This window comes from Somniosus microcephalus, chromosome 5 (genome assembly GCF_052327205.1).
Source record: "Somniosus microcephalus isolate GS21.2 chromosome 5, FLI_Smic_1.0, whole genome shotgun sequence".
Classification (NCBI taxonomy): Eukaryota; Metazoa; Chordata; class Chondrichthyes; order Squaliformes; family Somniosidae; genus Somniosus; species Somniosus microcephalus.
In genome coordinates this window covers 82,331,524-82,358,039 of record NC_140991.1, presented here as the reverse complement: position 1 = coordinate 82,358,039, position 26,516 = coordinate 82,331,524, and the positions used below count along the sequence as shown (strand labels likewise).

Sequence of the window (26,516 nt, the reverse complement as noted above, 5' to 3'; positions counted from 1 at the left end):
CACTGTAATATTAGGATAGCGGAGTCATAGTTTACACAGTCTTCGATGTAGTCAAACACATGAGGAGATACATAATTGGCAAGTATCTCTAATTTATCAGGAACATTCTCACCACACACCCTGAGGAAGTTGCTGAAGGTACGATACCAGTGTTTCCATACCTTAGTTGTTGCAGGTGAATTCGGGTCCAGGTCAAGACGGGCGGGTCTGAATAGTTTGTCCATGATGGATTGATTTCTACGCCGGAGTTCCCTTCTACAGTTGAAGTCGTAGCTGGCTGTTCCCGAAATTACTCAGAGCATGGAGCCGATACACAGTTGATTAAATTGATGTAAAAAGACTACTGAGCACTTGGTTTGGGTATAAAACAAGGCTTTAATCAACTGTTTCAAAACCATGAGATTCTAGTTACATCACTAGTTCCTGGTTACAGAAACATCCTGAGCAAGCTGGGCCCACGCCCGAGTATTTATACTCCTTGGACGGCGCCACCAGCTGGCCGCCCAGTGTTACTTCATGAGTCATGATAAGATTCATGACAAAGGGTTAAGGAAAGACTAATGTGCCCTTTCTCTTTTGCGTACTTTGTAGGCTGCTTCTGCTGTATGTATTGGAGGCACTTTTATCAGCGTCTTAAAATGGTGTTTCTACACTGGATAATAATTAAGTAAACGCTGACTCTGTGAAAACATGCATTCTTAATTAAATTGGAGGACTAAGTGAGGAATAAATTCTATCTGATCTGAGCCTATCGAAAGTGATGACTTGACTTTATTATGATAAAAGTTCTGATTGAATTTTCTATCCTTGAGAATGACCCTGACCTATACAATGGATTGTGTAGTCTGAATAGTCTGGTCACGAGTTCTTCCATGCCTCCTTTTATTTCCCAGAAGGTGAGATATTGCACATATTTATTACATAGTCAACCAGTCTAAAGCTCAGTTTTTCATGCTTAATCACTTAGTTGCTCTCACTTTCTCTGGTGTCACAATTTTAACCAGCTTATTTTTTTCCTCAACTTTCTTATTCTGTCTCAAACTTTTTTCACTCTCGCTGCATCCTTCCTTCAGCTGCTCAACTTCCTAATCTGCCTCTTCATCCTGCACCTCTTTTTTTCCCACACGGCACACAGACATTTGTTCAGCAGCAGTTCTCTAGGGAATTATCAAGTTGATAACAACTGGTAAGTAACTATTTTCTATAATGAAAGCAAGTGCATTTACTATCATGAATCCTGACAGCAGATGACATTTCCTTAGTACTTTTAACCTCTCTAATGTTCTTCCTGAAATTATTCACTGATTACGAGAAGAGAGTGATGGGGCTGGAAACTAAGTTGCGCACAAGGAGCCAAAATTTGCAGTCGGAGGCTTCCACGGGCGGATGCCCCCGACCTGTAAAAAATCTACGAATTTACCTGATGGTCCGGGAGGTACGGAGACTTGCGCTCCTGGGCCTCTCCGGGTACCCGCGGGTAGAGGCCCAAATATCCCAGCGGCGCAGGCGGTATGCAAGCGCCCTTGGGATCACATGGGCTGGTCCAAACAATGAAAGAAGAGGAGTCCCCATTCATAGTTATGGGGATTCCGTACATACGGAACTTCCATAAGTATGAATGGGGATCACTTAAAAAATATACGAACACATGAAATAAATAAAAAATTACATATTTAAAAATTAATTAAAATGCCATTTCATTAAATATTTTAAACAATTTTTTTAATGTATATGTTTTAACAGGGCTAAAAATAAACTTACCTTATTGGACAGGGTTTTTAATGTATAAATAAGTGATAAAAATTTATTTTTCTCTTTTTTAAAACTCTTATGCTGGTAAAAGCAGGCCTTACACCTGATAGATCGCAAGTTCCGGGTTTTCGCGCATGTGCTTCGTATGCCTAAACCCGTAACTTGCGCAACCCTTACAGGCGTGTACGCACCCATAGGGGTTGCAAAATATGGCCCAAGATTTTGTCCAAATCAGTGTTGCCTGATGGCTGCTCCTCCTGCAAGGCAATATTGTAATTGAGCTGTGTCTTAGCTTAAGGTAATTAGACTATCTATCGGTGAGAATTAGTTCTCTTTGAAACACAAAAAATCAGTTTATATTTATATATTTGTGTTTTGTAAGAACAGACCTTTTGCTGTAGTATTGGGAAACTCCTCCTAATCAAGTCAAAAACTAACCCTATATTACTTGGACAAGTCTTTAAATAATGTACAGCTTCAGTGTACTTTTTGGGTCCATGTAGACACCAAGCAGAAATATACATTGCTTCTCCCCTCTCCACCTCATGCTCCCAATTAAATATCAATTCAGATAGGCTACCGAGTTTCCCTCTGTTATTATATCCTTGGCAGGAATAATTACATATCAATGAATACTATCATCTCCCTGTGTGTCACATGTCACTGTGGTCTGAAATAATCTCTGCTACAGGAATAAATATTGCAATTGGGCACTTAACAAAATGTCTTAGAGTAGATATGGAGAAACTGTTTCCATTGGCAGGAGGGTTGATAACCTGAGGACACATATTTAAGATAATTAGCAAAAGAACCAGAGGGAGATAAGGAGAAAGTTTTTTTACACAGCGAGTTGTTATGATCTGAAAGGCACTGCCTGAAGCGTGTGGATACAGATTCAATTATAGCTTTCAAAAGGAAATTGGATATATACTTGAAAAGAAAAAATGTTCAGGGCTATGGGGAAAGAGCAGGGAAGAGGGACTAATTGGATAGCTTATTCAAAGAGCTGTCACAGGCACGATGGGCTGAATGGCCTCCTTATATGCTCCTATGATTCAGTAGATAATCAGGAAGTACTGAAGATTAAAATGCCTACCAAGATCCAATGTAATATGATGTAGTCTGTGATACCATTTCCCATCAGACACTATGTTATGTGGAGATATTGTAATATGTACTTTCCAAGTTTTCTATTCAACCCTTCTTAATTCAAGGTAAATAAGAAAAAAGACTTGCATTTATATAGCACCTTTCACAGCCACCGGACGTCTCAAAGTGCTTTATGCCGATGAAGTACTTTTGGAGTGTAGTCACTGTTGTAATGCGGGAAGATTAAAATGCCTACCAAGATCCAATAGGTAGGAACATACAGGATCAGAAAAGACCACTGCAATCTATCTGGTCAATCCAATGTCTAGGAAATATAATGGCCCAGAATTTGCAATAGTAATAGCAACAAAGCTGTCAACGCTCACCGTTATTACTATGTAAAACTGACAGCAACTTCTGGCATCTGCACATGCGTAGTTAAACGCGGAAACCCGGAAGTTGATATCAGTGATATCCTGCTCCTCCACAGGGTGCGCTGTTGCAGTCTTTACAGATGAAGTCAAAATAGAAATCACTGATTTGTTGTGAACTTAAACTATTTACACAATATTTTCGCTGTAAGGACCAATGAAAAAGTTAATCCTTGTTCAATCAGGAGTAACTGAGTTTTTAATGGTGTACTAAGTCATCATTACTGCTGAACAACCTCTCTGGCCCTGAAAAACTAATTTTACAAGTGTGGAGTCTCATTCCCTCAGGACATTTGAAAATTGCAGTTTAAAAAAAAAAATTAAAGCTTGTGTTCTGATATTTAGATTTTGCCCTTAGCCCTATGTGTACGTCCCAATCTTTTTGCTTTCTGTAAAATGATTTAAATGTGATTTTTATTCCCTGATTTTTACTTCCTGCTTTGCCATCTGAGAATTCTTCAATCTGATTGGCTGATCAGCCTGCCCGCCCTGTTGCTGGACGCCACAGATCCCCTGTAGGAGGTGACAAATTCAAACTGACGTTGGAATAGAGGAAGTCTGTACTCTAGAGCCTGCTAAAACTTTGTGGGCAGCTTTTCTCAAGGTCAATGGTGAACACCATCCCTTCGCTGCTCACCGCAAAATCCAGGCCATTACTCCATGATGTCTCTCATCCTCTATCAAATTTTTTGCCAGATCCAACTCTCTCGAGCTTAATTAGCCCCCACTGCCTCATTTGGCGACCCCCCCCCCATGTAAAGTAGTTAAATCTAAAGTTTCCTGTCATCCTCTTATTTCTAAGTTTAAGGTATGTCCTCTTGCAGATTACTTGAATATGTAAATATTTTGATATCTATCTTGTCTGTGCCATGTAGGATCTTGAATGCTTCTATAAAATCACTCCTGAGCCTTCTCTTCTCCAGTGTAAAACATTTCTAGCTACTGCAGCCTTTCCTCATAACTTGTTAATCTAATTTCAGCTACCAATGTAGGTGCTCTTTGCTGCACCCTCTCTAAAGCCAGAAAGTCTTTCTCATAATACAGTGACCAGAATTATACACAGTACTCCAGGTGTAGCTGAACCAGTGGTCTGTACACACTCAATCACTTGCTGAAATTTGTACTCTATTCCAGTGGTTCTCAAACTGGGGTCCATGGAGACTTTCCAGGGGGCTCGCAAAATAACTTGAAAGTTACTTGACTGGGAAAAGTCACTTCAATTCCAATTCAAATGTTGTACATCCTGTTTAGGATCTGGTTGACAGAAAAGCCATTTGGAACCAATGGCATGGAAATGGCTTCTGAAGTGTTCATGGTTGCTAAGTGATGTCATCCTAAGACTCCGGCACGGGGTGCCTGGTGGGGACTGGTTGCAGCAGTCAGATAGAGGCAGCCGGCTGAGCGGACGGCGGAGGGAGTGGCACGACGAATCAGGCCGCTGCTCAGCTTCTTTCGGGACCTAATGGAGTGGCAGAAGGCGGCTCGTGGTTGCTACGGCCAGGCCCCCGACGCTGTAACGCGGCCAAGCGGAGAGTGAGAGTCCGCGGACTTGAGCTGCGGGCACCATGTGTCAGCCTCATTGAAGAAACAAAAATGAGTTGGAGCCTGGTACGGCAGTATACACCCCAATAGAACTGGTACACTCCCCGCTAGAGCCAGAACACTATCCCCTCCCGGGCTGCACCCCTGCCCCCACAGATACTCTGAAGCAATACAAATGAGTTTAAATATATTTAAATCTTCCTTGTGAAAAACCAATTAACAATTAAACCAAATCCACAGTGAGAAAACTTCAATTAAACCCAATTTACAGGTAGGAAAGTATCAGTGCTCAATGCATTTTCTTACAATGCACCTTTCAGGGCTGACGGCATATCTCCTTTATCATCCAATGATACAGCACAGAAGGAGGCCATTGGGCCCATCGCACCTGTGCTGACTCTTTGGTAGAGCTATCCAACTTGTCTCACTCCACCTTCTTTCCCCATAGCCCTGCAAATGTTTCCCCTTCAAAAATCTATCCAATTCCCTTTTGAAAGTTATTATTGAATCTGCTTCCACCACCCTTTCAAGGCAGTGTATTCCAGATCACAACAATTCGCTGCATTAAAAAAAAGTTTCCTCATGTCGCCTCTGGTTCTTTTGCCAATCAGTACCCAGAATTGGTGAAAGAAGCAATGAAAGTTTTGCTGCCTTTCCCAACCACATACACATTTGTGAAACATCATTTTCTGCTATGGCAGCAATGAAGACAAAGTACAGGTCCTTAAAAGCATTATTAAAACACTCTTTATTTACATGCAGCACTTTCATATGATGAGTATTATTAGTATTATAATTTAGATGGGGGATCCATGATTACTAATCTATTTGAAAAGGGGTCCTTCAACCAAAAATGTTTGAGAACCACTGGTCTATTCCTCTGGCTATACAGCCAAGATCCTATTTGCTTTTTTTACTGCTGCACTGTGCTGATGGCGTCAGAGACCTACACATCAGTTCCATCAACTCCCCCACCCCTTCTGATCATGTGTTATCTCATGTAGAAGAATACTATTTACTTTATACTACCATTGCTTTCCCCCCCTCCCTCCCTCCCTCCCTCCCTTTCTTTTTTCAGGTTTCTACTCTTAATTTAAAACAGTGAGACACTGGGTTGCCCCAATGTCATAAAACAAAAGTGCTCCCTTTTTAGAGGGATGCCATTGTTTATTAACCTTTCCCAATCTAAGACGTTTGAATTTTTCCAGAGTTAGTAACAGCTGCTACCGATCAACGCAGTTCCCGAATGGATTCTGTATTTGATCATCCTGTTCACTATTGTTAGCAGCCCCTCCCATATTAGTAATGGCCATTTTAGAACCTCAACATGCATAACTAGTCAGGGATTTTTGTTTTGGTGTATCAACTAAAAAACTGGAACTGAACCAAAAATACAACAACTGAGACTTAACAAATTTAATTAAAATATCGTTTCCACAGGTGATGATGCACTCCAGTCCCTGTGGTGCCCACCGGTTGTGGAAGGCCTCAAGCGTGCTGGCAGACACCACGTGCTCTATCTCCAAGGCCACCCGGGCGCGAACGTGGCTGCGGAAGAAAGGCAGGCAACTAGTCAGGGATTTTAGCTTTATGTTTTACTAATGAAAAACTTAAGTGAAAAGCAAAGAGTCATAGTGGATGACACCACTCCAGTTAAAAAGTAATAAATCAAGAAGTCATGGCTAAATGATGCAAGTTTAAGTTTTTAAAACATTTATAGATTGTAGGAGAAAGGGAAGATTGTTAAGGAGGTCAACAGGTTTGAGGTCCTGGGAAAGAACAAGATAGAGGAGACTGCACGATGAGCCTTAATTTCAAGTCCAAAGTCCACCCGCTATAAACTTCAGCTCATCCAAAACGCTGGTATCCCATTCACCCATCCTTGCAGATCTACACTGGCTCCCCGTCTCCCAACATCTTAAATATTAGATTCTCATCCTTGTGCTTAAATCCCTCTATAGCCTCGCCTCGCCCCACCCTTCCGCGATCAAGTGACGGTAGTGCAAAGTCGTCACCAGGAATAATCTGATTTCTAATTTTCCTTTTGTTTCATTTCCAATTTGGAATTTATTGTTTCTACCCCTTTAAAAAAGGGGGGGGGGCACTTGTTAATTTGATTTCGACGGACGACAATGTCATCCTAATTGGCGATTTATAATAATTAGCCTCGCCCCTCCCTATCTCTATAACCTCTGCAGCCCGCCAACCCTCGGAGAACTCTGCTTGCCGCCAACTCTCTTGTGATTGATTAATGAACCAGCTCCCGAGGCGATTATGGGGAACAATGCTTTCACGCTAATTCCTTGCATTACAGTAGGGCTTTAGAAAAGATTAGTTAAATAAAAGACGAGGAAGGTTACTCAGCGCTCAACTTAGTTTCTTATGAAATAACGAAGCTGGAACAAAAGATTGTGGTAAATGATTCAGTCCAAGTATGACCAGGTATTGGTGTTCAGTGCAACCTAATCAATGGCAGGTAACTGTTTCCCATCAGAAGTAAAATGCAGTATTTCACAAGCTGCAAATGGACAACACAACGATTTATAAACCGAAAATGCTGTAAATACTCAGCAAGTCAGGCTCCGTGGCGATATTTCTCCGCAGTATTTTGCCTTTGCAACACAACGATGTATGGGAAGCTATGGGCCAAACTACTACTGTATTACAAAGCCGGTTTTATCTCTTCCTATTGGCTTTCAGTCAGGGTTTCAAATTTGCTGAGATGGAGTGTGTGGACCCCCAGTTTTCCTGAGATGAGATCATGCTGTCAGTGGCCCTTTAAAGGGAATTCAAGCTGTAAACTTCCGGTCCCGTGGTGTGACAGAAGGAAACTGGATGGAGAGCAGCTTATTTCTCCCTTGTCAGCCGGAGAAAGGGGCTGTGCGAACAATGCGATGGGCAAGGACTGCACCGGGCTCTGCTGCTGAACGCTTCCACTGTAATTAAAGACTCCCACCTGCTGAAGGAAAACAAGGATAAAACCTGAAAAAAGAGGGAGGGGGTTAAACAACATCACCAAGCTCTGCACCACCAAGATCGCTATAATGTGCAAAACTGGCATTTGCAGATCAACTGGAAATATTGTCGTTATTCCAGCGCAGTGCAAAGCTATCGTCTCATGACCCGACCCTGCTGCACAAGTGTCTCTTAACGTGCAGCTGATCTGGCGATTTCGTTAGCGAGCCCAAATCATTTCCTTCCCTGTTGGCTGGTGTGTTTGGCGGGGGAGAAAATAGCCGATGGTCCTGCTGATGCTGTGGCTGAAGCCGGCCCGCAGCTGCACCGATGAGCAGCGGTCCTGATCCCCATCCCGATCCCAACCTGCACCAGGAGCATCGTGCACCACAGATCTCCATCCATCATTCCCAACGGCGTCTCCGCTCCCCGTCACTTCAACTCATCCAGTAGTTCACTTTTATAATCTATTATTTAAAAAGATAGAAATGGCTTCTCTCAGTTTGGGACTAAATTTCTCGCGAAAGAAGAGCATAGCGAGAAACGCTGCAGTGGAGCGGAAAAACCTCATCACCGTCTGCAGGTAAATGGGGGCTTTTTAGTACGTGTCGGGAACAGAGAAACACTGCTCTTTGTGTGTCGCCAGTTACTGTGGCTTGGGGGATTTCACTGGGTCCGGGTTTGGGGGGGGTTCACTGGGTCCGGGTTTTGGGGGGGGGGCGGTATTTCACTGGGTCCGGGTTTTGGGGGGGGGGGTATTTCACTGGGTCCGGGTTTTGGGGGGGGGGGGTATTTCACTGGGTCAGGGTTTTGGGGGGGGGGTGTATTTCACTGGGTCCGGGTTTTTGGGGGGGGGTATTTCACTGGGTCCGGGTTTTTGGGGGGGGGGGTATTTCACTGGGTCCGGGTTTTGGGGGGGGGGGGGTCTTTCACTGGGTCCGGGTTTTGGTGGGTGGGGTGTATTTCACTGGGTCCGGGTTTTTGGGGGGGGGGGTATTTCACTGGGTCCGGGTTTTTTGGGGGGGGGTATTTCACTGGGTCCGGGTTTTTGGGGGGGGGTATTTCACTGGGTCCGGGTTTTTGGGGGGTGTGTGTATTTCACTGGGTCCGGGTTTTTGTGGGGGGGGGTATTTCACTGGGTCCGGTTTTGGGGGGGGGGGTATTTCACTGGGTCCGGGTTTTGGGGGGGGGGGTATTTCACTGGGTCCGGGTTTTGGGGGGGGGGGTATTTCACTGGGTCCGGGTTTTGGGGGGGGGGGTATTTCACTGGGTCCGGGTTTTGGTGGGTGGGTGGGGTGTATTTCACTGGGTCAGGGTTTTGGTGGGGGGGGGGGTGTATTTCACTGGGTCCGGGTTTTTGTGGGGGGGGGTATTTCACTGGGTCCGGGTTTTGGGGGGGGGGGGTATTTCACTGGGTCCGGGTTTTGGGGGGGGGGGTATTTCACTGGGTCCGGGTTTTGGGGGGGGGGGGGTATTTCACTGGGTCCGGGTTTTGGGGGGGGGGGGGGTATTTCACTGGGTCCGGGTTTTGGTGGGTGGGTGGGGTGTATTTCACTGGGTCAGGGTTTTGGTGGGGGGGGGGGTGTATTTCACTGGGTCAGGGTTTTGGGGGGGGGGTATTTCACTGGGTCCGGGTTTTGGGGGGGGGTATTTCACTGGGTCCGGGTTTTGGGGGGGGGGTGGTATTTCACTGGGTCCGGGTTTTGGGGGGGGGGGTGGTATTTCACTGGGTCCGGGTTTTGGGGGGGGGTATTTCACTGGGTCCGGGTTTTTGGGGGGGGGGGTATTTCACTGGGTCCGGGTTTTGGGGGGGGGGGTATTTCACTGGGTCCGGGTTTTGGGGGGGGGGTGGTATTTCACTGGGTCCGGGTTTTGGGGGGGGGGTGGTATTTCACTGGGTCCGGGTTTTGGGGGGGGGTATTTCACTGGGTCCGGGTTTTTGGGGGGGGGGTATTTCACTGGGTCCGGGTTTTGGGGGGGGGGGGTATTTCACTGGGTCCGGGTTTTGGGGGGGGGTATTTCACTGGGTCAGGGTTTTGGGGGGGGGGTATTTCACTAGGTCAGGGTTTTGGGGGGGGGTATTTCACTAGGTCAGGGTTTTGGGGGGGGGGGTATTTCACTAGGTCCGGGTTTTGGGGGGGGTATTTCACTGGGTCCGGGTTTTGGGGGGGGGGGGTATTTCACTGGGTCCGGGTTTTGGGGGGGGGGGGCTATTTCACTGGGTCCGGGTTTTGGTGGGTGGGTGGGTGGGGTGTATTTCACTGGGTCCGGGTTTTGGGGGGGGGGTATTTCACTGGGTCCGGGTTTTGGGGGGGGGTATTTCACTGGGTCCGGGTTTTGGGGGGGGGGGGGTATTTCACTGGGTCCGGGTTTTGGGGGGGGGGTATTTCACTGGGTCAGGGTTTTGGGGGGGGGGGTATTTCACTAGGTCAGGGTTTTGGGGGGGGGGGTATTTCACTCGGTCCGGGTTTTGGGGGGGGGGGTATTTCACTGGGTCCGGGTTTTGGGGGGGGGGTATTTCACTGGGTCCGGGTTTTGGGGGGGGGGGGTGTTTCACTGGGTCCGGGTTTTGGGGGGGGGGTATTTCACTGGGTCCGGGTTTTGGTGGGTGGGTGGGTGGGGTGTATTTCACTGGGTCCGGGTTTTGGGGGTGGGGGGGGGGTATTTCACTGGGTCCGGGTTTTTGTGGGGGGGGTATTTCACTGGGTCCGGGTTTTGGGGGGGGGGGGGTATTTCACTGGGTCCGGGTTTTGGCGGGGGGGGGGGGTATTTCACTGGGTCCGGGTTTTTGGGGGGGGGGTGTATTTCACTGGGTCCGGGTTTTTGTGGGGGGGGTATTTCACTGGGTCCGGGTTTTGGGGGGGGGGGTATTTCACTGGGTCCGGGTTTTGGCGGGGGGGGGGTATTTCACTGGGTCCGGGTTTTGGGGGGGGGGGTATTTCACTGGGTCTGGGTTTTGGGGGGGGGGATTTCACTGGGTCCGGGTTTTGGGGGGGGGGGATTTCACTGGGTCCGGGTTTTGGGGGGGGGGGGGATTTCACTGGGTCCGGGTTTTGGGGGGGGTGGGATTTCACTGGGTCCGGGTTTGGGGGGGGGGGGTGGTATTTCACTGGGTCTGGGTTTTGGGGGGGGGGGATTTCAATTCAATTCAATTCAATTCAATTCACTTTATTGGCATAACAAGGTACATCTTATGTTGCCAAAGCATCGAAAAACATTCATGGTTGAACACATAAATACAGATCTATCCATACAGTGTATAAACAGATATATCCCTGAGTGTATAAATATACATTCATATAATTTGTATATACTCTTTTCTTATATTTAGTGGTTGTCCCTCTGTTTATGGCAAGCTGTAACATAGTGTGCCGCTAAGGTACACAATTTCTCTCTTCCCCTAGTAGGTATGGGAGTTTTTGGTCGTCATTCAAATTTCTGAATTCCGGGCATATTTTTGTGAATTTTGGGTAGAAATTCTCCCTTATGCCCTGATATTTTCTACAAGCTGTGAGGAAGTGCATCTCTGTCTCCACCACTCCCTGACTGCAGTGAGAGCATATCCTGTCCTCTCTTGGTAGCCGGGTCTGTCTGTGTGTACCTTTTTCGATCGCCAGGCTATGTTCACTAAGTCTGTACATTGTCAAGGTTTTTCTCAGTTTGCTATCCTTTACCATGGTCAGGTAATCAGCCATGTTGTATTGTCTGTTTAGGGCCAAGTAGCAATTGAGTTTGTTTTGGGTTTTTGTTGTTTCTGCCCAATATGACAGATATTTTTCCTTTTGTTTAGTGACGATTGTGTTGGGTCGAATTCTTTGTGTTACGCTGTCACTGTCCTGGCCACTGGGTCTGGGTTTGGGGGGGGGGGAATTTCACTGGGTCCGGGTTTGGGGGGGGGGGGGGATTTCACTGGGTCCGGGTTTGGGGGGGATTTCACTGGGTCCGGGTTGAATAATTCCCAATGACTAAAAGCTAAAATGTACACCCCCACTTTTTTAATCACTTTCCACCATCATTAGTTTTTTGTATGTTTATCCGCATAATTATAAATTACATCTTTGGATTTCAGGGGTTCTTTTGGTCAAATGCAAAGGATACTCGGCAAAAGTATTGGGCTGTGTTCAGTTCTTCTCGCAGTTGGTTAATATTCTATTCTGATCTATGTGTCAGGAGCGCATTGTATTCACTCTGATAAACGAGAAAGTAAATGATTCCCATCCCCGCGGCTCGCTCATATTTCATATCGAGGATAATACTTGCGTGCGGCGCCTTCCAGCGTACTAAATACACCGTGCACCATTCTACAGCCCAGCCCCTCACCTCCCCACTCAGTGGACCGGGCAACAGGAGGTGAAGCTCGAATGGGACGAGCAAGCCAGTTTTCCCAGTCTTTCAGATAACGCGCCTCGCCCCTGCCTGACACTCTGCTCTGCCCTCAGTCAAAGCGAACTCAACCAGGCTCGGAGTGGCACTTCAGATCTTCAGCCTTCTGGCTAATTTGAGTCGCTTGGAGTGAACAAATTGACTTAAAATTTCAAGATTTTAAAACATGTATTAAAAGAATGTTTAATCCGGTCAGAACAATTGTGCTTAAATAAATAAACAAAAGCAATGAGGAGATGGGCACTGAATTCACAATTTTCTTTACCTGTTTATTGTAAATATTGCCCTCACTCTGCAGGTGCACTCTTTTCCTTGTGCATCATTTACCAGCCAAGAGAATGTCCAAGTGACCCGCTACCAGGCCTTTGGCGATGTTGTTGTTGTAAAATTGACCACTGGGAGGTGTAAGTGACTGACCCGCGGTGAATCCTTCTACATGTGGGGAAACACCCGGCCTCTGCTTGCTGTCCTCCCCTGGCGGGACGGCAGGTCAAGATTGGACAGCTCCCTGTGCGGAATCGTGCATGCGAACTGCAGCTGTCCTTCCATGGCTCGCTGCTGCACTGTTGTTGCCGCACATCCTGATTTTTATGAATTCTCTTTGCGATTAATTTACTTCATGGTGAACTGTGGAATATTTTTGGAAATATCTTTGTCGAGTTTCACACAAAATGCACAAATATTCAAAGAGGCTATTGACTAATTATTTTCTCAGTATTCACTCCCTTGTGCATATGTGCAGTATGCTTGGTGACGAATCGATAATGATTTGCAGCAATTAATTAGTAGAATAGGAAAGGTTTACTAGACTAGGCCGTTTGTTTTCTGGTGTAAGGAAGAATGGAAATGCTTTTTTTGTTGAAAATCTTACTTCCGAATTAAATATTTTGTTTAACCCAACTGGGCTCCATGTTTGAACCTCTCCAATCAGCCTTCCACCCTTCCCACAGTACTGAATATACCCTAATCAAAGTCACAAATAACATCCCCTGTGATTGTGACCATCCTGCACTATCCCTCCCATCCATCTTGACCTCTCTGCAGTCATTAACATGGTCAACCACGTTACACTTTGTTCCACTCTTACCTATCCAATCATAATCGGCGCCCGGTCTCCCTCCTCAGCACGGATTATAAAATTTTTGCCAGGGCCATGTCTGCTCGCCTTGGCGCCGTGCTGGCCCACATGATCCACCCCGACCAGTCCTACACGGTCCCGGGCCGGTCTATTCATGATAACATCCATCTGGTCCGGGACCTGCTCCACCATTCCCAGAGGGCTGGTCTGTCGGTCGCCTTCCTTTCCCTAGATCAGGAGAAGGCGTTCGACAGGGTGGATCACGAGTATCTTTTCGGGACTCTGCGCGCATTCGGGTTCGGGACGCATTTTGTCGCCCGGATCCGACTTCTGTACGCTGCCGCGGAGTGTCTGATTAAAGTTAACGGGTCCTTGACGGCGCCCCTTCGCTTCGGGAGGGGGGTGCGTCAGGGATGCCCCATGTCCGGCCAGTTATATGCCATTTGCATGGAGCCTTTCCTGCGCCTCTTGCGGAAGAGGTTGACGGGACTGGCTCTGCAAGGGCCGGGCGTGGAGGTGGTCCTCTCGGCTTACGCCGATGACGTGCTCCTCACGGTCACGGATCCCGTTGACTTGCGGAGGATGCGGGAATGCCAGCAGATTTACTCGGACGCATCCTCCGCCAGGATCAACTGGGGGAAATGTTCTGGACTCCTGGTGGGTCAGTGGCAGGTGGACTCCCTGCCGGAGGAGTTCAGGCCCTTCGCCTGGAGCACTACGCACCTCCTCTACTTGGGAGTCTACCTCAGCCCGGCCGAGGACGCCTGGCCGGCGAACTGGCACGAGTTGGAGGCCAAAGTCGCCACTCGCTTAGGTCGCTGGACGGGATTGCTCCGAGTGTTGTCCTACAGGGGTCGGGCGTTGGTCATAAACCAACTGGTGCCCGCCATGTTGTGGTACCGGTTGGTTACTCTGATCCCTCCTCCTGCGTTTGTCGCCAAGATACAGAAGAAGCTTGTCGACTTCTTCTGGAACAACAGGATGCACTGGGTCTCTGCCGCGGTTCTGAGTCTCCCGCTTAGGGAGGGCGGTCAGGCGCTGGTGTGCCTTCGCACCCAGGCTGCGACTTTCCGTCTTCAGACGCTGCAGAGATACCTGTACGTTGAGATTCCTCCAAGATGGTGCGCGCTGGCGACGTATTTTTTCCGCCAGCTGCGTGGCCTCAATTATGACACGCAGCTCCTGTTTGTGGAAGTGGGTGGCACGCGTGCCAGCCTGCGGGGGCTGCCTGTCTTCTACCAGGAACTGCTATGGGTTTGGAACCGGGTCGCTTCCAGGCGCAGCTCTCCCCCGACAGGAATGGTGGCTGTCCTTCGGGAGCCACTGTTCAGGAATCCGCACCTCCACGTCCGCAGGTTCGGGTGGCTGGCGGAGCACAGAGCTGTGGCTGGCAAGGTGACTCGAGTCGGGGACCTGCTCGATGGCGGAGGAGTGGGCTGGATGGCGCCGGAGGAGTTGGCGAGGCGCATGTCTTGGGTAAACGTCCGGCTCGCGGCCGATGCCATCGAGTCGATAAAGGCGAAAGTGCGCCCCGGCACCACTAGGTGTATCGAGGCGGCTCAGGCGTGTGGGGCGATCCCGTCTGAGCTTTCCCCCGTTCGGACGGAATTCCTTGTCGGCGCCCAGCCCCGACCCCCCCCTCGGGAGCCGGCGCCTCACAACTTGAGCCGTCTCGAGGAAATACCCTCCGTGCCTTTTCATTCCGCACGGAGGGGTTTCCTGTACGGGCTGCTCCTGCACACCTTCCACTTTGCCATCTTCGCCTGCCGTCCGGACACGCCGTGGCGTGCCGTTTTACCTTCCGACGGAGGCGGAGGTCCCCAATGGGGGGCCCTCTATGCGGGAGTCCTCCCTTGTTCTATTGGGGACTTGGCCTGGAGGGTGTTGCACAGGGCAGTCCCGTGCAATAGGTATTTAAGTAGGTTCACGGACTCCCAGACCGCATGTTTGTTCTGCGGTCTGGAGGAGTCCGTGTTTCATATTTATATCGAGTGTGAGAGGTTGCAGCCCCTCTTTCATTATTTGAAGGGGCTGCTCCTCAAGTTTTGGTTGCACTTCAGTCCCACGCTCTTGATCTACGGTCACCCGGTGCGGAGGGGAGAGGGCAGGTCGGAGGACCTCCTCGTGGGTCTGCTCCTGGGCCTGGCGAAGAAGGCCATTAATTGGTCCAGGCAGCGGGCGGTCGAGGGGGTCGTCCGGCCGGATTGCCTCCCTCTCTTCCGTGGCCATGTTCGCGCCCGGGTGGCCCTAGAGCTGGAGCACGCGGTGTCCGCCGGCGCGCTAGATCACTTTCGTGACCGGTGGGCGCCGCGGGGACTGGAGTGCATAATTGGGCTGGAGAACAAAATTTTAATTTGATTATTAAGGTTTATTTGAAGTTTTATTGGTTTATTACAGTTTTATTGGTTTATTTACAGTTTTAATGGTTTATTTACAGTTTTTTATCTGTCTAAATTTATGGTTTTACCAAAAGAGGATCATAATCGGAGAATCTCCTGCAGTGGCTTTTCTTCCCACTCCTACACCGTTGCCTCTAGAGTCCCCTTGGCTCCATCCTATTCCTCAACTACATGCTGTTCCTCATGGACATCATCAGAAGACATTACGCCAGGTACCACATGTATGCTAATGACACCCAGCTCTACCTCTCCACGTCTCCCAAACCCTCCACTATCTCTGGGTTGTCAGACTGCTTGTTCAAGGTTTAGTCCTGGATGAGCTGCAATTTCCTTCAGTTAAACATTGCAAAGATTAAAGCCATTGGTTTGAACTCCGCCCCCTCCCCCACAGCCCCCAGCAAACTCCATTCCCTTGTCATTGATCCCATTCCCCACGCAGCCATTGTCTCAGGCTGAAACAGACTGTTCGCAACCTTGGCGTCTGATTTGATTCTGAGCTGAGCTATCCTCTCTATCACAAAACCGTCTACATCACCTGCCTCCGCCCCTGCTTTGGCCTATTTACTGCTGAAACCCTCATCCATTTTTTTTTGTCACCTCCAGACTCAATTATTCTAACGTTCTCCTGGACAGCCTTCATCCTGTATAAATTTCTGCTCATCCAAAACTCTGTTAACTGTGTCCTAACCCACACCAAGTCCTGCTCACCCATCACCCCTGTGCTCACTGACCTATTAGCTCCTGGTCCACCAGTGCCTCCATTTTAAAATACTTATTGTTGTGTTCAAATCCCTTAATGGTCATGCTCCTTCCTATCTCTCTACCTCCTCCAGCCCTACAACCTTCCGGGAACTCTGCGTTCCTCCAACTTTGGCCTCTTGCACATTACCCACTCCCTTCAGACCACTGTTGACGTCCATGCTTACAGTCGTCTCGGCCCTAAGCTCTGGAATTCCCTCCCTAAATCTCTCCACCTCTTCCCTCATGTCCTTTAAAGCCTTTGTTAAAATCTACCTCTAACTAAGGTTTTAGTCACCCCTCCTAATATCTGATTCTTTGGCTTTATGTTTGATTACAACAACTTGCATTTATATAGCGCCGTTAACAAAGTAAGATGTCCCAAGGACGTCTGCACGGGAACAGTAGCATAGTGGTTATGTTACTGGACTAATCAGAGGCCTGGACTAATGATGCCAATTTGGGGAATTTAAATTCAGTTAATTAAATAAATCTGGAATAAAAAACTAGTATCAGTAATGGTGATTGGATTGTTGTAAAAACCCATCTGGTTCATTAATGTCCTTTTTTAGGGAAGGAAATCTGCCATCCTTACCTGGTCTGGCCTATATGTGACTCCAGACCCACAGCAATATGGTTGACTCTTAACTGCCCTCTGAAATGGCCTAGCAAGCCATTCTACAAAAAAAATAAGAATAAAACCAGACGGACCACCCGGCATCGACCCCGGCGCCAGCTTTGGACACGACAACGGCACACCCAGCCCAGTCAACCTTGCAAAGTCCTCCTCACCAACATCTGGGGACTTGTGCCAAAATTGGGAGAGCTGTCCCACAGACTAGTCAAGCAACAGCCTGACATAGTCATACTCACAGAATCATACCTTTCAGCCAATGTCCCAAACTCCTCCATCACCATCCCTGTGTATGGCCTGTCCCACCGGCAGGACAGTTAGCGGCACAGAGGTATACAGTCGGGAAGGAGTGGCCCTGGGAGTCTTCAACATTGACTGTGGACCCCATGAAGTCTCATGGCTTCAGGTCAAGCATGGGCAAGGAAACCTCCTGCTGATTACCACCTACCGCCCTCCCTCAGCTGATGAATCGGTATTCCTCCATGCTGAACACCACTTGGAAGAAACACTGAGACTAGCAAGGGCACAGATTTTACTCTGGGTGGGGGACTTCAATGTCCATCACCAAGAGTGGCTCAGTAGCAAAACAACTGACTGAGTGGCCGAGTCCTGAAGGATATAGCTGCCAGTCTGGGCCTGCGACAGGTGGTGAGAGAATGAGGGGAAAAACCCACTTGACCTCGTCCTCACCAATTTACCTGTCGCAGATGCATCTATCCATGACTGCATTGGTAGTAGTGATCACCGCACAGTCATTGTGGAGACAAAGTCCCATCTTCACACTGAGGACACTCTCCATTGTGTTCTGTGCCACTACCACCATGCTAAATGGGATAGATTCAGAACAGATCTAGCAGCTCAAATCTAGGCATCCACGAGGCACTGTGGGCCATCAGCAGCAGCAGAATTCTGTTCCAGGAGCAGCACCAGGCATACCTAAAAATGCGGTGCCAACCTGGGGAAGCTGCAACACAGGACTACATGCATGCTAAAAAGCAGAAGCAGCATGCTATAGACAGAGCTAAGTGATCCCATAATCAACAGATCAGATCAAAGCTCTGCAGTTATGCCACATCCAGTTGTGAACTAACCCAATATTAACTGGGATAAAATTAGTGTGAAGGGTATAGAGGGTGCGGAATTCCGAAAATGCACCCAGGAGAACTTTTTTAGCCAGTATGTACCAAGCTCAACAAGGGAGGGGGTGGTTCTGGACTTGGTTTTAGGGAATGAAGCTGGGCAGGTAGAAGGCATATCAGTGCAGGAACATTTTGGTGCAAGTGACCATAATTCAGTTAGATTTAAGGTAATTATGGAAAAGGATAAGGATAAACCAGGAATAAAAATGCTAAATTGGGGAAAAGCAAATTTTGCTAAGCCCAGAGGGGATTTAGCCATCGTGGACTGGAAACAGCTACTTGAAGGTAAACCAGTGTCAGAGTAGTGGGAGGCATTCAAGGAGGAGATCCGGAGGGTTCAGACCAAATATGTGCCCTTAAAGAAAAAGGTGGGGCTAACAAATCTAGAGCCCCCTGTTTTTGTGACTGGAAGGCTGTTTCCTGTGAGGTTCCGCAGGGCTCAGTACTAGGTCCCTTGCTTTTTGTGGTATATATCAATGATCTAGACTTGAATATAGGGGGTATGATTAAGAAGTTTGCAGATGATACTAAAATTGGCTGTGTGGTTGATATTGAAGAAGGAAGCTGTAGATTACAGGAAGATATCAATAAATCGGCCAGGTGGGCAGAACAGTGGCAAATGGAATTCAATCTGGAGAATTCCAAATTCCAGTCCAAAAGATGTGCGGGTTAGGTTGATTGGCTATGATAAATTGAACCTTAGTGTTAGGGGGATTAAATACGTGGGGTTACGGGGATCGGGTGGGATATGTGTCGGTGCAGGCTCGATGGGCCGAAATGGCCTCTATCTGCACTGTGGGGTTTCTGTGATTCTGTGAAGTGTCAGTTAATGCATTTGGGGAGAACTAACAAGGAAAGGGAATACATTAAATGGTAGGACACTGAGTAGTGTAGAGGAACAAAGGGACCTTGGAGTGCATGTCCACAGATCCCTGAAGGTAACAGGCCAGGTAGATAAGGTGGTGAAGAAGGCATACGGAATGCTTGCCTTTATTAGCCGTGGCATAGAATACAAGAGCAGAGGGGTTATGCTTCAACTGTATACAATACTAGTAAGGCCTCAGCTAGAGTACTTCGTGCAGTTCTGGTCACCACATTACAGGAAAGATGTGATTGCACTAGAGAGGGTACAGAGGAGATTTACAAGGATGTTGCCGGGAGTAGAGAATCTTAGCTATGAGGAAAGACTGGATAGGCTGGGTCTGTTTTCCTTGGAACAGAGGAGGCTGAGGGGAGACCTTATTGAGGTGTATAAAATTATGAGGGGCCTAGATAAAGTGGATAGAAAGGACCTATTTCCCTTAACAGAGGGGTCAAAAACCAGGGGGCACAGATTTAAAGTAATTGGTGGAAGATTTAGAGGGGATTTGAGGGGACATTTCTTCACCCAGAGGGTTGTGGGGGTCTGGAACTCACTGCCTGAAAGGGTGGTAGAGGCAGAAACCCTAACCACAATTAAAAAGTACTTGGATGTGCACTTAGGATGCTGTAACCTGCAGGACTACGGACCAAGAGCTGGGAAGTGGGATTAGGCTGGATCGATCTTTGTTGGCCGGCGCGGACACGATGGGCCAAAATGGCCTCCTTCCGTGCTGTAACTTTCTATGAATGGTGGTAGACCATTAAACAACTAATGGGAGGAGAAGGCTCCATGAATATCCCCATCCTCAAAAATGGTGGAGCCCAGCACATGAGTGCAGAAGACAAAGCTGAAGCATTTGCAACCAGAAGTACCGAGTGGATGATTCATATTGGCCTCCTCCTGAGGACTCCACCACCACAGAAGCCAGTCTTCAGCCAATTCGATTCACTCCACGTGATATCAAGAAACGGCTGAGTGCACTGAATACAGGAAAGGCTGTGGGCCCCGACAACATCCCAGCTGTCGTGCTGAAGATGTGCTCCAGAACTAGTTGTGTCTCGAGTCATGCTGTTTCAGTACAGCTATAACACTGGCATCTACCCGACAATGTGGAAAACTGCCCAGGTATGTCCTGTCCACAAAAAGCAAAATCCAATCTGGCCAATTAGCACCCCATCAGTCTACTCTCAATCATCAGCAAAGTGATGGAAGATGTTGTCGACAGTGCTATCAAGCAGCACTTACTCACCAATAACCTACTCGCTGATGCCCAGTTTGGGTTCTGCCAAGACCACTCGGCTCTAGACCTCTTTAGAGCCTTGGTCCAAACGTGGACAAAGGAGCTGAATTCCAAAGGCAGCATTTGACTGAGTGTGGCACCAAGGAGCCCTAGTAAATCTGAAGTCAATAGGAATTGGGGGGAATTCTCCACTGGCTGGAGTCATACCTAGCACAAAGGAAGATGGTTGTGGTGGCTGCAGGAGTTCCTCGGGGCAGTGTCCTAGGCCCAAACATCTTCAGCTGCTTCATCAATGACCTTCCCTCCATCAAAAGGTCAGAAGTGGGGATGTTCGCTTATGACTGCACAGTGTTCAGTACCATTCGCAACTCCTCAGATAATTAAGCAGTCTATGCCCGCATACAACAAGACCTCAACGACATTCAGGCGTGGACTGATGAGTGGCAGGTAACATTCGTGCCACACAAGTGCCAGGCAATGACTATCTCTAACAAGCGAGCATCTAACCACCACTCCTTAACTTTCAACAGCATTACCATTTATGAATACCCCACCGTCCATATCCTGGGGGGTCACCATTGACCAGAAACTTAACTGGACCAGCCACATAAATACTGTGGCAACAAGAGCAGGTCAGAGGCTGGGTATTCTGCGATGAATGTCTCGCCTCCTGACCGCCTTTCCACCATCTACAAGTCAGGAGTGTGATGGAATACTCTCCACTTGCCTGGATGAGTGCAGCTCCAACAACACTCAAGAAGCTCGACACCATCCAGGACAAAGCAGTCTGCTTGATTGGCACCTCATCCACCACCTTAAACATTCACTCCCTCCACCACCGGTGTACCGTGGCTGCAGTGTGTACCATCTACAAAATGCACTGCAGCAACTTGCCAAGACCTCTTCGGCAGCACCTCCAAAACCCGCGACCTCTACCACCTAGAAGGTCAAGGGCAGCAGGCACATGGGAACCCGACCACCTCCAAGTTCCCCTCCAAGTCACACATCATCCTGACTTGGAAGTATATTGCCGATCCTTCATCGTCGATGGGTCAAAATCCTGGAACTCCCTCCCTAACAGCACTGTGGGAGTACCTTCACCACACGGACTGCAGTGGTTCAAGAAAGTGGCTCACCACCACCTTCTCAAGGGCAACTAAGGATGGACAATAAATGCTGGCCTTGCCAGTGACGCCCACATCCCATGAACAAATTTTTTTTTAAAAAGGTGCTTAACGGAAGTGTTATCAAACGAAATTGGACACCAAGCCAAAATTTGATTTCACTCTGTGAAGTGCATTGGAATGTTTTCCTGCATTGAAGGTGATATATAAATACAAGCTGTTAACTATAAAAAAATATTCTCATACAATATCATATAGTGATATGTAAAATTTGTTACCTTTCACCTTTTATTGGGATAATCCCAAATTATAAGCCAGCAGGAAAAGTGGTTAAGACAATTTTATAACTCCGCTCCTCCAATGGCTATATGGCCAGGTGTTGCATTGGTTTGTACAGACTGAGAGTCCCAGATTTGACCCTTGTTCTGAGCTGAGTTATCTGATCTCAACTGGGAAGGTGGCAGAGGTCCTTCAACTGCCCTCAAGTGCACCAGTGTTCCTGTTCTTTATCACGGCTGCTGGAATGTGCACATGTGTAGATGGTAAGTGAGAGGAAGATTTTCCTCACATTTGAATTACCTGGTAACACACTCTGCCTGTGCTCACAGATAGAGAATGGCCATTTGGATGAAGTAGCAGAAGGCTGGCAGTGGCTATAAAGCCACACCATGAGTCAGCACCTTCAGGAGAGAAGGAAAGAGACAAAAAGTTATAGCTGCCTTTATTATTTAATTTTTTTAACTTGCGTAAAATGCCTTTTTGAGAAAGTTGAATGAAATTACATCATTTATTTTGAAACATTGTAAAATAACTGATTAAAATCAACAAACCTTTGTGCTGCTCTAAACCTACTTTCACTTCTCGATTAATTGCTGTGACTCAAACAACAGCAAATATTAGAGATAGGAAATGGGAAGTAAAAATAAGTAATATGCCAAAATTTCATCATGTGATGGTGTCAAATGTTACCTAATCTTTTCCATGTGACTTATTTAAACATATAATGTAAAAATGGATCAGAATTGCTCAACAATTTTTCCTATTGCTTCCCCCACTTCACTGAAATCCAGTGATCTAGCATTAAGTATGTTATAGAGGACACTGCTCATCCAGTGCAAAGTAACTGCAATGATTGCCCTGTCACAAATCTGCATCAAAATTGATTGCCATGGTTACCTAGCTGATCCTATGTGTCATCATGTAACAGTCTTGGTTGGGTAGATATAGTTAGACTGCGTTCTGCAGTTATGTGACCCGAGGACTGCTGCTGGGTCCCAATTTGTCTGCTGCCCAGACTTTTGTGGAACCTCCTGAGGCCACTTTAACAAGCTCAAGAAATGGGGGAAACTACACTCAAATCTATCTCGGTATTGGGTGCTCTGTGGAACCTCCTGAAGGATTGTACCCTGGGATCTCTCTCTGTTTCTTCACAAGTACTTCGCCTCCAGAGATACAGCAACAACTTGCATTTATATAGCACCTTTTTAATGTAGTAAAATGTCCCAAGGCACTTCACAGGAGTGTAATAAGACACAAAATTAACACCGAGTCTAACAAGGAGACATTAGGACAGGCTGGTCAATGAGGTAGGTTTTAAGGTGGAGAGAAAGGTGGAGAGACGGTGAGGTTTAGGGAGGGAATTCCAGAGCTTCGGGCCTAGATGACTGAAGGCACAGCCGCCAATGGCAGGGTGGGGGATGCACAAGAGGCCAGAGTTGAAGGAACGCAGAGTTCTCGGAGGGTTGTATGCAGTGTTCCCTCTAAATTTTTCTTGTACTGAGCGAGCCATGAACTCCTTTGAGCGCAACCTTTTTGTCCATGGACAAATTTTACAACAACGGCAGCAACAGCAACCACTTAAAAGCATATATAGAGTAATGCCATATTGCCACCCCACCATCTCAAATCATGAGACAATCAGACAAGGTTCTATACAGGTTTAACATCACTTCTCTGCTTTTGAATTCCATTCCTCTAGAAATGAACCCCAGTGCTTTATTTACACTTTTAAGGCTTTTTTAACATATAAGAATTAGGAGCAGGAGTAGGCCATACGGCCCTTTGAGCCTGCTCCACCGTTAAATAAGATCATGGCTGATCTTCGACCTCAATTCCACTTTCCCGCCCGATCCCCTTAGAATCCAAAAATCTATCTAGCTCAGCCTTGAATGTACTCAACCACTCAGCATCCACAGCCCTCTAGGGTAGAAAATTCCAAAGATTCACAACCCTCTGAGTGAAGAAATTCCTCCTCATCTCAGTACTAAATAACTGATCCCTTATCCTGAGACTATGCCCCCTAGTTCTAGACTCTCCAGCCAGGGGAAACAATCTCTCAGCATCTACAATGTCAATCCCCCTCAGAATCTTACATGTTTCAATGAGATCACCTCTCATTCTTCTAAATTCCAGAGTGTAGGCCCAATCTACTCAATCTCTCCTGATAGGACAATCCTCTCACCCCAGGGATCACTCTAGTGAACCTTTGTTACACCGCCTCCGAGGCAAGTATATCCTTCCTCAGATAAGGAGACCAAAACTGTGCACAGTACACCAGGTGTGGTCTCACCATAGCCCTGTACAATTGTAGCAAGACTTCCTTACTTTTTAGAGCAGGGATTAATATTGTGAAGAATATTTGAGAGCAAAACATTAGAACCAAAATTCGTAAATTAACATCTTTACATCACTATATTAGTAAACATTTTCAAGTCAGTCTGATTGGTTCTTCTGTCCAAGAAGATGAATGTTTATTTCTGTTAAATCATAGCTTTTCCTGCTTTTTGTTTTTAATTCTGGAACACAAATTGTGTGTGTGTTTTTCTGCACTTGTGAAGAAGTGCTGCATTTCTGAAATGTTACGTGGTGGGGTGGGGGGTGTGTGGGGTGGACATGCTGGTTCAAGACAACGTTTATTAATGGCAGTGATTGAAGTTGAAAATACCCATTTTTGTTCAATTGTTTTTAATACTGTGAACTAAAGAACTACAGCACTTTATATTTGTTAGGTGTCTGGCTGCATTGTGAATAATAGTCTAATTACTTATTTGGACGTCCAGCATGTCAGCACCATAGGGAAGCTGCTGCTCCTGCTGCTTGTGCAGCCATTGCTATAGTGACATAAGGAATGGGCTAATACATTGAAAACTTTAAAATTAACACTAATTGCACGAATAGATATGCCTCTTTCAGCTCACTTTGGGCTTTTGGCTTGTTTGTCGATGCACAACCGTGTAACTGAGTGACGTTTCTGAAGTGGTAATGCATTATTATGCAGCTCTTTTATATCCCAGTCATTTCTGACAAGTAATTATTTCTTAAATAGAGTTTGTACGTGTTCATAAAAGTTTTTATTTAATTCTACCGTAAACAAACTTGCAGAATGGGCATGTAAATGACAAATTAATTTTAATATAAGTGTGAGGTGGTGCATTTTGGTAGGAGGAATAAGGAGACCACATACTCCTTGGAGTATACACAATGGAGTAGAGGTGCACAGGGATCAAGAGGTATAGATTCACAAATAAAAGTAGCAACGCAGGTTAAAAAAGCCTTTGGCGGATGCGTGTTAAAATTGGGGACCAAAGTGAATGGCCCAAAAACTGGTGTCAAATCAAACAGTTGATCCAAAAGCATTTGAGCCATAAACAAAGGGTAGCAGTTATATTTGGGGTGAGTACTGCAGAATCATTGACATAACTGGCACAACAGTTTTTTTTTTAAAAGAGCCATTTGGGTCCCTTGTGAAGGGGGACTGATTTTCTGGTAATGCTTGCATTTTTGGCTAACACCCATGCCTGGACCCTCTGGCCAATGGTTTGTTTGGCTGGTTAATGCAGGCATACTGGCTGCTTTGCATAAACCAGGCTGAGAATGAGGAAATTCCTGACACCAGGGGCCATTTTTGGGGCAGAAGGAAGTTCTGTCTCCAACAAGTCCCCACAGAAACCACCAACAAAAGTTGAGACCTGTTGAATCCATGTCCTGATGCAATTTCTGGCCTATTGGCCCAGAAATTCGGTCGGAGGCTTCCTACGGCTGCAAGCCTCCGACCTGCACTTACCTAGGACGCCGGCCGTTGAACTGTGGGCCCGCGTGGGATTCCGATTCTGGGCCTCCTCCAACTGCCGGTGCGCAGTGCTTGTATATCCCAGGGGCGCAGTTAGTTCGAAGCGTCCCCTGGGATCACGTGGGCCATGGAGAGCCAATGGTAGCAGGGAATCTGTATTCATAGATTTGACAGGAAGACCTGTCAAATTTATGAATACAGTTCAGCCCCAAAACATCACTAAAACTTCAAATAATTTTTTTTTAAATCACATTTTTAAAATAACTAAATTACATAAAATAACTATTTTAAACAATAATTTAAATTTTTGAAAAAATTAATTACACTTTTTCTAACGGGGCTAAAAATAAACTTGCCTTTCTTTAAAGTATTTAAAAATAATAAACCTGTTTGGAAAAAATGTTTTAATTTTACTTAATTCACCACTTACCTTGTTAAAAGCAGGCCTTGCGACTGCTTTTTATAAGCGTAGTTCCTGGAGACTTACCCTCCCGGAGAAACCTGCAAAAAAAAACAGAAGTTCCAGGTGAACGCGCTGCCTCTCCGGCGCACGCGTTCGACCTGTGAACCCCTCCCTTTAAGGGAACGGAAGTTGAGGTTTCCTGCGCATGCGCAGTGCATGCACGAAACCGGCACTTTCGTTGGGCCTACGCGTTGAGTACCCCGTGCGTACTCACCCGTGGGGACCCAAAGTTCTGGGCCAAATGGCTCAGCTGTGTATCCTGGTAGCTACAGGAAAAATTGCACTTGCAATGGAAATTGCTTTGTGCATGCATTTGAGTATGCATTATGCAACTTAATACCTCAGTGTGGTGTAATGTGGCATTAAAGTATTCCTGAGGCCTGGGAAACCTGGCCGGCCAGGGTTACACCTGTAAAACAGGTTGAATGTGAGGCCCCCAGCCTCATTATAATATTTAAATGTCCAACCTGCCTCCTGGGAACGGGTTGACTGCCCGCCCCCTGTCCCGCTTCCGTTAAACGCAGAAGTGGATGGGTTGGGGTCTGGTTTGAGATTTAACATTTTTTTACCTGACTCCAAGCCACCTGTTTTTGGGGAATGTTTAGTCCAAGCCTCTGA

General features: G+C 46.9%; 1 protein-coding gene across 2 annotated transcripts in view; it reads left to right on the top strand.

Annotated features, from left to right (window-relative positions):
- The first annotated feature begins 7,026 nt into the window (after nt 1-7,026).
- The window catches only part of rundc3b (RUN domain containing 3b), a 206,034-nt gene continuing 186,544 nt past the window's right edge, over nt 7,027-26,516 (top strand). The window contains exon 1 of one of the 2 annotated variants that reach the window (XM_085987901.1): nt 7,027-8,352. In XM_085987901.1, the coding sequence (XP_085844027.1) occupies nt 8,258-8,352 (95 nt within the window). In that variant the 5' untranslated portion in view covers nt 7,027-8,257. The remainder of the gene's footprint in view (nt 8,353-26,516) is intronic. The other variant, XM_085987900.1, reaches the window with a different exon arrangement.